This window comes from Hirundo rustica, chromosome 18, assembly GCF_015227805.2.
Source record: "Hirundo rustica isolate bHirRus1 chromosome 18, bHirRus1.pri.v3, whole genome shotgun sequence".
NCBI classification, from domain to species: Eukaryota; Metazoa; Chordata; class Aves; order Passeriformes; family Hirundinidae; genus Hirundo; species Hirundo rustica.
Genome location: NC_053467.1, coordinates 26118 through 39777, shown reverse-complemented (window position 1 = coordinate 39777; position 13660 = coordinate 26118). Strand labels below are relative to the sequence as shown.

The 13660-nt window shown below is 39.5% G+C and overlaps 1 protein-coding gene across 3 annotated transcripts in view; it reads right to left on the bottom strand.

Moving 5' to 3' along the window:
- The window catches only part of LOC120760917 (protoheme IX farnesyltransferase, mitochondrial), a 92950-nt gene that overhangs the window by 75651 nt on the left and 3639 nt on the right, over positions 1-13660 (bottom strand). For all 3 annotated transcript variants that reach the window (XM_040081684.2, XM_040081683.2, XM_040081685.2), the window contains exon 4: positions 5644-5768. In XM_040081684.2, coding sequence (XP_039937618.1) covers positions 5644-5768 — 125 coding nt within the window. The remainder of the gene's footprint in view (positions 1-5643; positions 5769-13660) is intronic.

The window sequence follows — 13660 nt, the reverse complement described above, 5'->3', positions numbered from 1 at the left end:
CCCACACACTCTACTTCAAAGACCTGTTACAGTGCTTTCAAAAATGTTTAAATGAGCCCTGGCATAGGAGCAGACAACTGGTATTGTATATGACGGAGTTTTCCAGACCGGAAGCAAACCCACTCACCGGTGCATCCCTTCTGTCAGAGAGTGCTTTATCAGGCTCACCATGACATGCCACCCTGACACCCCTGGAAGGGCTTTTCCAACAAACTATTTATGGAGTTTGAAGTAAAAATCAAAAGAATTATATCACTGTGCTGTCTGTGCCAAACTCCCAGGACAGTGAAATTTTATAGAAAGATAAAAAAGGGTCAATGTGACAAAAGAAAGAAGAATTGCAATAATTAAGTACTTCATACTAATGTCATCACACTTTCTGAATCAGGGGAGGTTTAGGTTAGATATTTGGAAAATGATTTTCTTCCAGAAGGTGGTCAGACACTGAACAGGCTCCCCAGGGAACAGTCACAGCCTCAAGGCTGCCAGAGCTCAAGAATTTGGACAAAGCTCTCAGGGACATGATAGAATTGTTGGGGTGTCCTGTTGTTGCAGTTTGACACTGACCAAACACCAGGTACCCATGAGAATCACTCACTCACCCTCCCCTGGTGCATCTGGGCAGAGGAGAGAGATATTCATGAGTTGAGATAAGGACCAGGAGAAAACACTCCAAGGGCAAAACACGCTCAGCTTAGAGGTACAAAATAAATTCATTACTAACAAAATCAGAGGAGGATAATGAGAAGGAAAAGAAGCCCTTAAAAACACCTTTTCCTCCCCCAACCCCTCTCTCCTTCCCACTGATAGCACAAGGAGACAGGGTATGGGAGGTTTGGTCACCCAAGCTCTTCTTCTGCTGCTCAGGGAGAAGAGTCCTACCCCTTGTGAGGCCGTGGGGTCCCTCCCAGGTGAGACAGTTGTCTGTGAACCTCTCCAGCGTGGGTCGAATCTCAAAAGCAGCAGTCCTGCCACACCTGCTGCAACAGGTGTGAATCCCAAATGAGCAACTGGGAATGTGGGAGTGTGGCCTGACTGAGCTGATTGACATCCACCATTCCAGGAAAATGGTAAGCGCCTGCCAATGGGATCATTCCAGAGGCAGGAGGGGAAAGCTGCTATTAGTCAGGCATGAATTATTCTGATCTGGAAAGCCAAAACCTTGAAAAGTCACTTTGGACTATTTCTAAATCACTTCAATCATTCAACTATATTATTTTTACATACATTGTATGGGGCAAATCTTGTTGGATTCAAAACAAGCTCTCTCATTCCAACATGACAGTGCAGTTATCTGTGAAGGGAAGGAACAAAAAAATAAATTTTCAAGAGATTTCAGAAGTGGGCAAGAATGAACTTTGAGGAATTTACTTAGCAAAAACCTCCTGTACTAAATGGAGGTGGCTTGCATGATCTGATGGAGGTCAGCTCCTCCAACTTGGAGCAGAGCATATTAATAATATTACCATCAGAATTAAAAGTTCCCACTCCATGGACATTCAATAAAATACTTCTTTGGTAGGAGAAGTTTGATATGGACATAACACCAAAAACTGTTCCCCTAGTTTTGGGGAACTATTGCAGTTCTCTTTTGTGTTGAATTTCTTTACTGGGATTAAAAAGAAAGGGGACAGAGGGACTACCAGAATCATGCAATTTTTATTTCCCACTTCATCAATAACCCAGGCACCTATCACTAGCCACCACTTTCTATTACTTTAACCCTTGGTGTGATGGGGTGGGGTTTTTTGGGTTGTGGTGGTGTTTTTTTGTTGTTTTGGGTTTTTTTTAACACTAAAAGCAGTTATTTGTTTGATTCAAGATTAACATGCAGTGTTTACAAGATGAAACCCCAGAATACATTTCTATTTCCTTATCATAACTACAACTAATAAGACTCATCCCCTCTTAGGAGATTTTCTGGAGGTTTTGGCTAGCTTAGTAATGTCACAGACACAACGTGTCTCAATCCAGTCCTTGGTAAATGCATTGGGTGGTTTTTTTTTTGTTTGTTTGTTTGTTTTTTGTTTTTTTTTTTTAAATTAAAACCCACTGTAAAATAATGGTTATTTTCAAAAGACAGAGTAACAATAAAGAGCACCTGACCAAAATAATTGTAAGTTACTTCAATGATGAAAAAACAAAAGAATGCCGTTAGAAAAAGAGGGGGAAAAAGACAAAAGTAGTTTTAGCAGGTGGGACTGAGAAGTGGTGACATGTTGCAGTACAATTCCAAAGGGCTGGAGGACATAACGTGGTGTTGGATGACGTGGAAGAGAACCAGGGAGCCACTGCAATGCTGGATTAGGTGTGAGGTACAACTCTGAAGTATTGTGATAGGAAGGAGTGAGACAGAGGCAGAAACACTGGTGGACAACAAGAGAAATAAAACACTATCTGTTCTCTGGCACCTTCCCATGGGAGTTTCCTCCCTTACAGCCCAGAGACCTGACACACTCCACAGGAAAACCCAAGGACCCTCTGATATTTATCCAGATCCCCAGAATTTATAACATTTTCCACCAGCCCAAGTCTGTTGCTGTAAAACTTCTGTCTGACATAAATTATTCCAAGATATTTTACTTTACATTTTTTAAACAAATGTCTCTAGAATGACCTTGCAGGCACCACATCTCCCTTTTGTCATTTTTGTCTGTATTTCCAATAAGACTTTGTCACTCTCACAAGCTCCTTAAAAATCACTGTCCAATTTCACAGAATCACCATCAAAATGTGCTCTATTTGCCTTGGAAAGCACAGCTAAAATTTTGAATTTGTGGATTGTGAAACATTTTTCTAAACACACCTGGATAAATATCCAGACTGTAATTCTATAAGCAATGAAAAAATACAAAGTCGTCAATTTGAACCAGGGTTTTTTTATTGCTTTCTTGTTAGAAACAGTGAAAGTGGGGCAAGAATCTCCATTTAAGCACATTTTTGTAACTTTCTGGCCCTCGCAGACAGAAAAAATAAGTTTAAAGTATGACATGCAACCATCTGAAAACAAGGAGAAAGTGATAATTAGAAAATTGTTTCAGACCAACTTTGAAAAGAAATAAAATACAATGTTCTGGTGTCTGTGTACCACTTAGCACAAGCCTGGCTTCCACCCCAGGACTTAAGTCAACTTAATTCACTGGGGGTAAAACCATCTCGGCTCCTACTACATTGCTAAAATCAAGTAGTTGAGAGAAGGGGGAAAAAAAGGGGAAAAACCCCTCAAATCTCAGAACCTGACCGGTTACAAGTTTCCATCAATACTTCCATGAATTTTACAGAATCTTCATTACATTTTCACAGGACCAGGCTCCTCACATCCTGTCCTAAATCACAGGCAAGAATCTTACACAATTCACACTTCACCTTCCCATGACATATGGGGAGACTGTAAACTGTGCACACAGATTTATCAGAAAAATGAGGAGCAAGAAATATGAGTTGCCCTTAAAGATGTTCAGATTTATTGCAACATGGAAAGCAGAAAGACGGTTATCATATAAAAAGGTCCTTAAGGGATAGCAAGGAGCAATGGGGGAAACATGAGTCATGAGCTGCCAGAGAAGTGTACGCATACTGGGAGCAATGGACAGAGCGAAGTAGCCATAAAGGAAGTTCCAAGTCTAACGTGCTCCTTTCCAGCGGTCTGGATGGATTACCGAAGCCTTAAGGATTTATGGAAAACTAAATTCCCAACCAGTTCAGACACAGTAACACTGGGAAAAGGACACTCAACGACTAAAAGAATCCACTGATAAACAACAGATCACCAACCACAGTTTTCTTTTTGCTTCCTTACCAACTCTGTGCCTTTCTCCTACTAAAAAAAAATAATCTGCCTTCAAGGCCTCTCTACACAGGCAAGTGGCTTAACATGACCGAGTGTGAAAATTTAAAGTGTTAGTTGAACTTGCGAAAGGCAGTTTGACACATTGTGAGGTTGGAGTAACTTGCAGTGAGTAAAGAGTGAATTACGAACCCCAGTACAAAGTTCCTACTCTCCTCCTAACTCCCCTTTCCTATCCCAAGTGTCCAACTCCAAATTACAGCACAGAATTCCTGTACTCCTGAGTAATTCAAGAGTTTAAAAATGGCTTCCAGGAGTTTTAAAAGTGCCTACTTTGGGACAAAATACAAAAAGCAATACATGGAAGCTGAAGACAAAGACCAGTTATTTGTGTGTGAATGTCACCTCTTCAGAAGATCTAGCAAAATCTGAAGACAAGGTGCACAGGTGTCTCTAAATAATCAATCATTAATTCTCTCAGTCCAGTAGTATCCAAAAGAGAAGGTACATATGACAGTAAATATTTCAAAGGATAACTCATAAAATTAATTTTTAATCTTTAAAAGGTAGTAAAGGAAAAAAGGCTACATCTAAAATTGTATCAAAATCCAGCAAAACTTCACATTAGTTATGACAGTGTTTCTACCCAGACTTTGTGTGAAAAATATGTACATGATAACTAAAGGTATTCTTTAGAAAATAGCATCACTTACTTAAAAATATTTTTTAAGGCTATCTGTGTGTTTCCAAGTTAGGCAGGCTACCTAAACAATTCCAAGCAATTAAAAATCATGCATCATCCTTCCCATTTTGCAGCAAAAACAGTTAGCTGCCTGCCCCAATTTTGAGCTCAGTGAACTAAACACCAAAACCTGTAAAAACAGTTAATACAACTTACTTCAGACTCAGTAAAATGCATGCTGATGAGTGCAATCCCCAAAACCACATCACGTGTCCACAACTGAGGTGTTACAAGGTGTAACCATCAATGAGCCGGACTCAACCAAGTTGACTCCAGGGTGTGGATCACAGGAAACCTCCACTACTGGAGTCCCAGGACTCACAAGCGATTGCTGAAACCATGAAGTACTGTCAAATGCCAAGGAGCACTGCTGCTGCTCTTTCTTTTTCCAGGCCACATTTACAACTGAAAGTGACCATGGCTACTACACTTTGAAACTCCATTCAGCACCCGCAAGTGTTATTACCCATTCACTAGTTAGGCTTTCCTTCGGGAGGTCAGGAGAGCCCAAGAACCACTGTGCTTCCCAACTGAGTGCATGAGACCCAAGATCAGCACCAAGCTCCACAGGCATGTTGACACATGCAGGGAAGCTCAAGTTCAGGCGCCTGGAATATCTCTGTCATGGAACCTCCATACAATGGAGGTTCTCAGTATGTTCTGCAGATGTGAAGGAGATAACATGATCCCAGCCTAGACAAAATCCCACTGAAGTCCCACTACAGATGTTTTAAGTGGATCTGAGCCACTCTTAAGACAGATCCAACAAGGTCATACAGTAAAACAACCAAAGAATCCAGCCCATAAGGCTGGAGCCCCACTGGCTAATCTTACACTCCAATTACCCAGTTCTTCCTGTCATTTCCAGGGACCCAGGCCTGGGTATTACCAAGACAAACATTATTATTGGGAGGCTTAACACCTCATCAACTCCATTCTATATAAACACCCTGTGCCTAGCAACTCCACTTGAATTCTCAGGCATATATTAGTTTTGTGGTGTTAGTTTTAGCAGCTCAGAGCTCAGGCAGCAGCCGAAGGCACGGGACTCCTGACAGGATTTCAGAAGCCAGGACGACACCAGTTTGCTGTACAAATGAAGAGATGGACTGACCTGATTGATGGAGTTGGCAGCACAGGATGCCAGGCCAGTTCCAAGGGAGGCAAGCAGGAAACAGGTGAGCTCAAAAGGGGCCGGGGCCATGGCAAAGCCAGCAGACGTGGTGCTGACAACCAGAGCTGCAAAACATGTGAGAACACAGTTCAAAGCATCAACAAGAAACCATCTTTGTACATAACACTAAAGTTACGGCTTTTAAACCCTGAAAGCACTTTTGTGCAGATTAACTTCTGGCTACTTTTATGGTTCACAGTGGCTCCAGGAACTGGGTACAATTAATACGAACACTCCGTATAAAGAAATCAAAAATGAGAAGGAGAACTGCCAGAGATGAAATAAGAAACTTCAGCACATTAGCAGAAGATGTGACGATATAACTTGTGTCTCTATATTCCCTATTTCAGGGATTTGCTACTGGACCAAACTGCCCCACACAACATGCACAGGACAAATATTTGTTCCAGTAACCCACACATCACTGCAAAGTCTAACACAGATGGAAAACAGTAAGAAAAAAATCCCACACTGATATATATACTTTATATCAAATTATAGCAGGAATTTAAGCAGTGCAGAGTCAAAGAAAGACTTGGGGCACGTAGCTGCAGTAATTTCTCTGCACAATCTCTGCTCCCATTGCTCCTATTTGACATGCATTTCGTCTGAAAGTATAATCACATCATCACAGAGACCCAACGACAGTTAATGGCCTCAAAATTTGAGTGAGTTCATAAAAATCCATTTCAGTTTTGTCATGCAAAATTGTAACTTTAGTACAATACTACAAATCGCATCCTTAAAATAAAAATTACCCAAGTTTCAATCCTAATATTGTAATTAGACAAAATAGGTCACAAGCCCCTCACTTTTGGCAAGAAATAGCATGACATGACAAATTTCTTACTATAAAAGTCAGCACACTTATGGAACATCTTGCTCATGACCTTGTACCTTACAATCTGAAATTATTAGTTATTAAACAGAAGGTATTTAAATTATATTCTGATGTAGTTACATGTTTCAGACCTCAGCTACCTTAAATCAAAGTATCAAAACGTTCTTATCTTCCTGATTCCTACAAAGTCTCCCTTTCGGCTGAAGTTAAATGACAAACAAATAATCTTTGCTGACCAAGAATACCTGGATTATCTACTAAGTAGCACTACTTGAGACGAAAAACTAAACATCATGGCAGAGACCTACCAGTAAGTATGCACATGCAAAGTGCTCATTTCAAGAACTGTGCCTGCAGAAGAACCTTAGGATTTAATTCTGAAAGCACAATGGAGAAATCTTGCTGCTCATCACAACTTTTCTCTAAGTATTAAAATCCTTTCATGGCTGAATATAATTACAATAACATGCATATTACAGTAAGTATTAATTACTTAGCCTTTTTATGGATTCACAGACAACTTCTACAATACAGTGAATTTACAACAGAACTTTACCCTTCTGAGCAGCTCTGAAAGAACCATAGATTTTGCTGCCTTCCCAGACAAATGGACATGAAGGTACTGATCATTCTGAAAGACTAGATCTTATTTATTATACAAATACAACACCGTGTTAAGTTTCCAAACTCTTGAATCCTCCTTAGGAATGCACAACAAAACATGAATTGCATTAGTACAGCTGAGAAAGTTTAAAAAATGCACTGAAAATGGCATTGAACAGTGGCATTTGTATTTCCAAGAATGATTACATTCTTTTTTTTTTGCATAATAAATCACACACTCACTTCTGGACAAAAATTTAATTAAAACTTATCTTAGAGAGCACTTTACACCAATTTATTATGGGAAAACACCAACTCATTTACTGGAGAAGAAAGGTGGAATGGATTGGCAAACAGTCAGGGTAACATTACCACTACCCTGACCCCAAAGAAATTCTAACACTGTACGGTTACAGCACCAATTAAAGTCCCCATTGATTTCTCCAGATTAATTTTAGCCAGTCATTTCAGCATGACTTATCAGGATCTCATTTAAAAAGGCTGCAGTACATCCTCTTCCATATGCCATTAAAGCAGGTATTTTTTCTTGTTTGGGCAAGGTATGCACACCAGGCATCCCCTGCTTCCCCCATTACCCAGATATTCCAATACAACACATTAGCAGTAAATAGGAAAATGTTCCCTTTGGATTGGGAAGTTTATTTTCTTTAACTGTGGAAGCAATCATTTACTCTTCAACTTCCCTCATGGAGAAATATTTAATTGAGATCACATCAAGGGAATGAGGTCATTGACTCTGTTTGTTTTTTAATCCCCATTAGTTTAATGCATTAGGGGCCAAATTAACTTCACCTTATTGCATAATAGATGGAACTGATCCTTTTAACACTTGTTGATGGGAGCTGGCATTATACATGCTCTTCAAAAAGAAGCCAAGATTTAAACTTATGATCTCAGCCTAAGCCTTATTTTCAGTCTTTTAAACATTTTTAGCCATAACAAGAATGAACAGGGGACATTTGTCTCCCACGTCAATGTGGATGAAAAAGAAAATACTAATGGATTGGTGACAAAGAGTGAATTATTATGTTTCTGGCATAAAAATACAGTCCAAAAGTTTAGTGTGTTCTTTACATTCCTTTTCCACTTCATCACAATGTGCTCTGCCTGCATAAATCCTTTGTATTTATAACATGTGAATCACTACGCCATATTTTGTTTACCTACTATTAAAAAGTAGCAAGACAAAATAAAAGCATAGAAAGCCAAAGCAAATCAATCCTGCTCTAGAAGTCCCTTCTACTCCTGTACTGGTGATATAGCAGTATATAAGGAAGGAGAAAAGCAAATGCATTTGTACTTTTGAAGAAAAAAATTTCACTGCTTTACTACAAATGTTTACATAGCCCTTAAAGGAAAGTAGTTTCCCAGAAGCTGTAGAAATATTCTTTTCTGATTTCTGGAAAGCCAACTGTAGCAGCAGTACTTCGTGCTACCTGACCAACATGTCCTTTGTAAACCCAGGTTTGTTTGGGCACATCAAAGTTTTGAAGCAAACTTAAATTTGGAACAATGATTTGAAACAAGCCTGCATGAAGTCATGCAAAATTCAAGTGCAATATTACAAAGAGAGCAGATAACCTCTTCTTACCACCAAACAATTTTAAAATACTTTGCTAAAAATGAACTGCCATAATAGTTTATTTTTCTTTCATTCATTTTTCTTGTAGCATGGAAAGCCAAATGCCAGAAAGCTACCACTATTCAGCTTTAGTTTCTTTGATGGAATAATAGCCACTGGTTTAATAATCACAAAAGAACTACTTTGACAAGTGTATGTAATTTAGAACTGTTAATAAATGTACACTAGCAACAATTAGAACAATAACAACCAATAAATCTTTGTCAAAGTTTCTGGCTATATTGAAGTTACCGTTTAAAGAATAAATGCTATTATTTCAGAATCATCTGGGAACATATGGGAACTCCACTAAAGCAAATGCATTTTTTTACTATACTAGCTGTTACCGGACTTTCAGCCTACAAACGCAACCCAGGCCCCTTATCTAACCATTGTTGCAGTTTGGTAAGAGTCAAGAGTCATAATGCAAAACTGGATCTTCATCTTCGTGTCACCGATACACAACAGACAAGAGATGAAGCAGGAGGTTCACAATCATCTCAGGCTTCTGATTTCAGGTTCATCACATCTGTGCTAGAGGATCACTATTCCACAGCCACAAATCCATACAGAAGCAACACATCCAATAAATTCCATCTCTTTCCTAGTACACACAACAGAATTATACTCTTATAACAAGACATACGAAAAAAAAATCTAGTTTAGTCCTCAAAACTGAAAATGCTCAGAAATTAGCATATTTGTCCACCCATGTTTATCCACTTCTCAGACAGGTGCTATGAAACCACATATCCAAGGAGATTGGAAAAGACCTCCAAGATCATTAAGCCCAACCTTTGACTGATCACCACCTCGTCCATCAGACTAGAGCACAGTGTCATGTTCAGCCTTTTCTTAAAGAGACAGGGTGCTGTACATCACAGAATCATAGAATCACCGAATGGTTTGGGTTGCAAGATCATCTACTTCCAGCCCCCTGCCATGGGCAGGGACACTTTCCACTGTCCACAGGATGCTCCAAGCCCCGCCAAACCTGGCCTTGAACACTTCCAAGGATGTGACCACCTGTTACAATTTAGCTGCTTGTCCTCACAGAAAGACCAACATGCTGTGGGAAGACAGGCAGAGATAGTGGTAAAGGCAATCTTGCCCCCCAGCCCCCCATATATTGCAGCTGTGTTAATTATCAAAGAGTGGGAACAGCCTTGCCCTCACAGCTATAGGTGATAAAAGAGTGAACTGGCTGGAAGAGGAGTCAGTTGGAGTTGGCTGACTGTGCTGCGAGGAGGAAGGGACAGGAAGTTGTGCAAGGGACAGACTGGGTCAAGCAGCCGTGCTAGGGACAGGAAGGAGCGAGCTGGAAATGCAGAAGGAAGGTAGAAGAAGGAGAGAAAGAGCCAGAGCTGTCTGGAGCTAATCGTGGGGCTACAACATAGAAAGGGTACGAAAGACTTTTAGATAACAAGGTACTGATACTTGGAGTCCCCTAAAGTTTTTAAAGGAGCGTTCCTTGTTGGGGAGGATGAAGCCAGAAAGCTCTATAAATATGATTGCTTAGATTCTGAGAATGTGAAGTCTGTAAGTGAGATAGAATTGAAAGTAAGTTTTGATGTTTGAGATGTCCTAGCTACTGGATGTCTGGGAAAACAGTTCTGTGACCAGCTGAAGGTCACCTGCAGCCAGACCCAGAGGTCAAATGGGATGTTCTGTCTCACCCCCAATGCAGGGTTCATCCCACACCCTGCAACCCTCCCCTGAAGTATCAGGTATCTGTAACCCCACTGGCCCAAGTCCTGTTCCAGCCCACCTTGGAGGCCCCTGATAAGGGGTCCCAAGGGGGCTGGACGGTCTCTTTGCCTGGCACCCTTTCCTAAGGACTTTCCTCTCTTGGAATTTCCTCTCCCTACCACCACTTTCCTAGGCCTTCCCACGAGCAGCAGCCTGGCAGCTCAAAGCAAGGCCTCATATCCCTTACAATAAACCTCATCTTCTAAAACCCAACTTCAGAGATCTCTCGTCTACATTCATCCACGCCATCCTGGAGTCCACAGCAGAGAAGTTATTTCTACAGTTCCTGAGTGCTGTGGCCATCTCGACAACAATGACATGCTACAGGAGCAACAACAAGGAAATCTTCAGAAATCTTAGAAGTGTTATCTAAGGGAATACTCGGCACTTTTCATACCATGCTTTGATCAGTTTGCCCAAACTAAAAACTGAACTTTGACTTTCCTGTGGCTTTATATGTAGTTCATCTAAGTTTTCATCTGTAATCCTTGGAGAAAACATTTCTTAAATCTAAACTTGAAGTTAAATTTAAGAAGACGAGACAACCTGAAATTCCGTATGTGTGTACACATTATGAACCGCAAGAATGTCCTCCTATTCCCATACCTCCCCTTGTCTCTCTCCTATTTTCAGTTACACATCAACTTTAGGATCAAGTTGAAAACAATGCATTTATAATTCTGATAACCTATCAGACACATGCATTAGCTTTCCAAGTGCCTAGATGGTAGGATACAGCTGCTCTGAGAGCAGCCACCATAAAACACCACAGAGAGGGGAATTGATGGAAATTGAACCCAAAAAGGTAGATTATGGGACGTTTAATTAAAAGTTCCCTAATTGTTTTCTGTGGCAAAAGAATACAAACAAAAATCTACTCCTGTTTTTAAGGCAGAGCTTCTAATGGCAGAGTCACAAAAGCTGCAGTTTACATGAAGCCAGGAGGGTATGGAAATAGAAAAACTCATTTCCTTTCCAAGGTGAAATACAGTTCATACTACAAACAAAAAATCTCCTTTCAGAAGCAGCGGGAAAAGAACAGAGCATAAGGAAGTCCCATTTTAGCATCATGCAGTTTGTTTTTTTGTTATTTCATACTCCAAAAAGTATAAATAAAGTGTCTGCCAAAAACCCCACACAGGATATGAGATCTATTAGAACTTCATGGGCAAAAGGAAATGAGCTGTATGACATTTGCAAATTAAAAACTGACCTCAGAAAATTTATTCTTTAAAATGAAAATCAAAGAACTACAACACCATAGTCTTTACAGAATATATAATTTGTCTAAATGATTACACAAGCTGGAAAAAACTTGCCTTGCTCTGCATGTTACAGACATTATTATTCCTGCTTATCTCCTACACTATCCCACAACCAATAAAGACCAACAACAGAACTCCCCTCCTATAAAGTCTTCCTCATCCAACTTACTCTTTTACACTTTCCACTTCAAAAAAAATCTGCACACCAAATACATAAAGATCACAAGGAGAAAAGAGGTTAAGTTTTTTTTTCTATATCTCTCTATACCTTCTCAATAGGTAAAGTTTACCACACTTACCTTGGATCAAGAACTCTTCCAAGCACAGCAGAGACAGAGATAAACTAAAATCAGTCCCTTTCCCAACAGGTTTGCAAGCTGGATTAAAAATTGCACAGCTGTTCAGAAATTAGCAGTCAGACTTACACCTGAAAAGGCACTCTCATAGAAAAGAACAGTCCTGAAGGGAATGAAATTCCTTAACCTTTGCCTTCTATTCATTATTTTAAATCCAGAATGGTGCTTTCCTAGTTAAAAGAGGCTACTAGGAACTGTTGAAGAGTTTTGCAGCAACTCTGAGGCCACATAAAAAAGTACCACATTAAATTGTTTTCTCTTGACAATGACACATCTAGCTTAAGCTGTTGAAACTCCCATTTCAAGGAGCACCAGTAACCCTGAGGTGTGGTACAAGCACTGAGCTTACACATCAGCAAACATTAAAAAAACATTTCAAGTGTTTTCAACAATAGTCAGTTCTCTCTCTCTCTGGTCCCTTAATCATAGTATTATAAGTTTTCATTTCTGGATCTAGTGCAATTTTTTATTTAGTTCTACTTTGACTGCTAACACAGCATTCAGTTTCATGTATCAGACACTTCAATCAAATCACCTCAATGAAAATATGTCAGAAGAGCTAACTGTTCACACAGCACTTCCAAGTTACCCATAATGAGCCCAAGAGAAGCAAAGTATTACTAAAACTGATCAGCATGGGTGAGAAAAAGACAAAACCTGTATAACACATAAAGAAAGATGAGGCAATAATTGAGGCTGTACGTACCACAGAGTTGCTGCAGATAATACTGATAATTGCTGAATGTGCTAGTGAGAGCTTTATACAACCTGAGTTTGAAATTTCCAAGTCTAATATGTTAGTGACATAGTAAATATCAAAACACATGTTTTCGTCTCATCAAACTCTTTACCAGCATAAAATAAATGCCCTCAGGCCTTCTAAAAACAATGAGGAAGAAAATGTGGATGTGCAAACAAGATCAGTTGTGCCAAATCAAAAACACTTGATGTACCATCAACACTAAGATGAAAATATAAGTTACCATTATACAGTCTATGTGGTCAGCAAGATTTTTCCACAGAAAAAGAAATAATGAAAACTTATATATTGCAAGACAAGAAAGTCTTTGAAAGTAAACTTAATTCAGGACATTCATTATAACAATATTTTTATGACAAAGAACTGTCTTGTTATCAGGAGTTCACTTGACCCACTGCAGAGCACCCAGGCAAGCACTTAGGAAATTACACTCCTGTTCCTGGACTTCATATCACAAACAAGATGTAAGGCTTTAGTTAGATCATTAGAGCTTCCTTAGAAATAAAAGTATACACAGCACTACCTATTGGCAAAGGGGTAATTTATAGTTGTTCCTATAGGCAAAGGAGTTACTTGTAGTCATTAAGTATTACTACTTGAACAAGACAAAAAACAGTTAAGGCTGCAAGGCAATTCCTTAATAAACTGCTGGTTTCAAGAGACAGTATCACTGATTGAAAAGTAAATCAGATCTTCTTTCATAAAATTCATTGGTCAGACTCAAATATTTTCTTTTCTAGT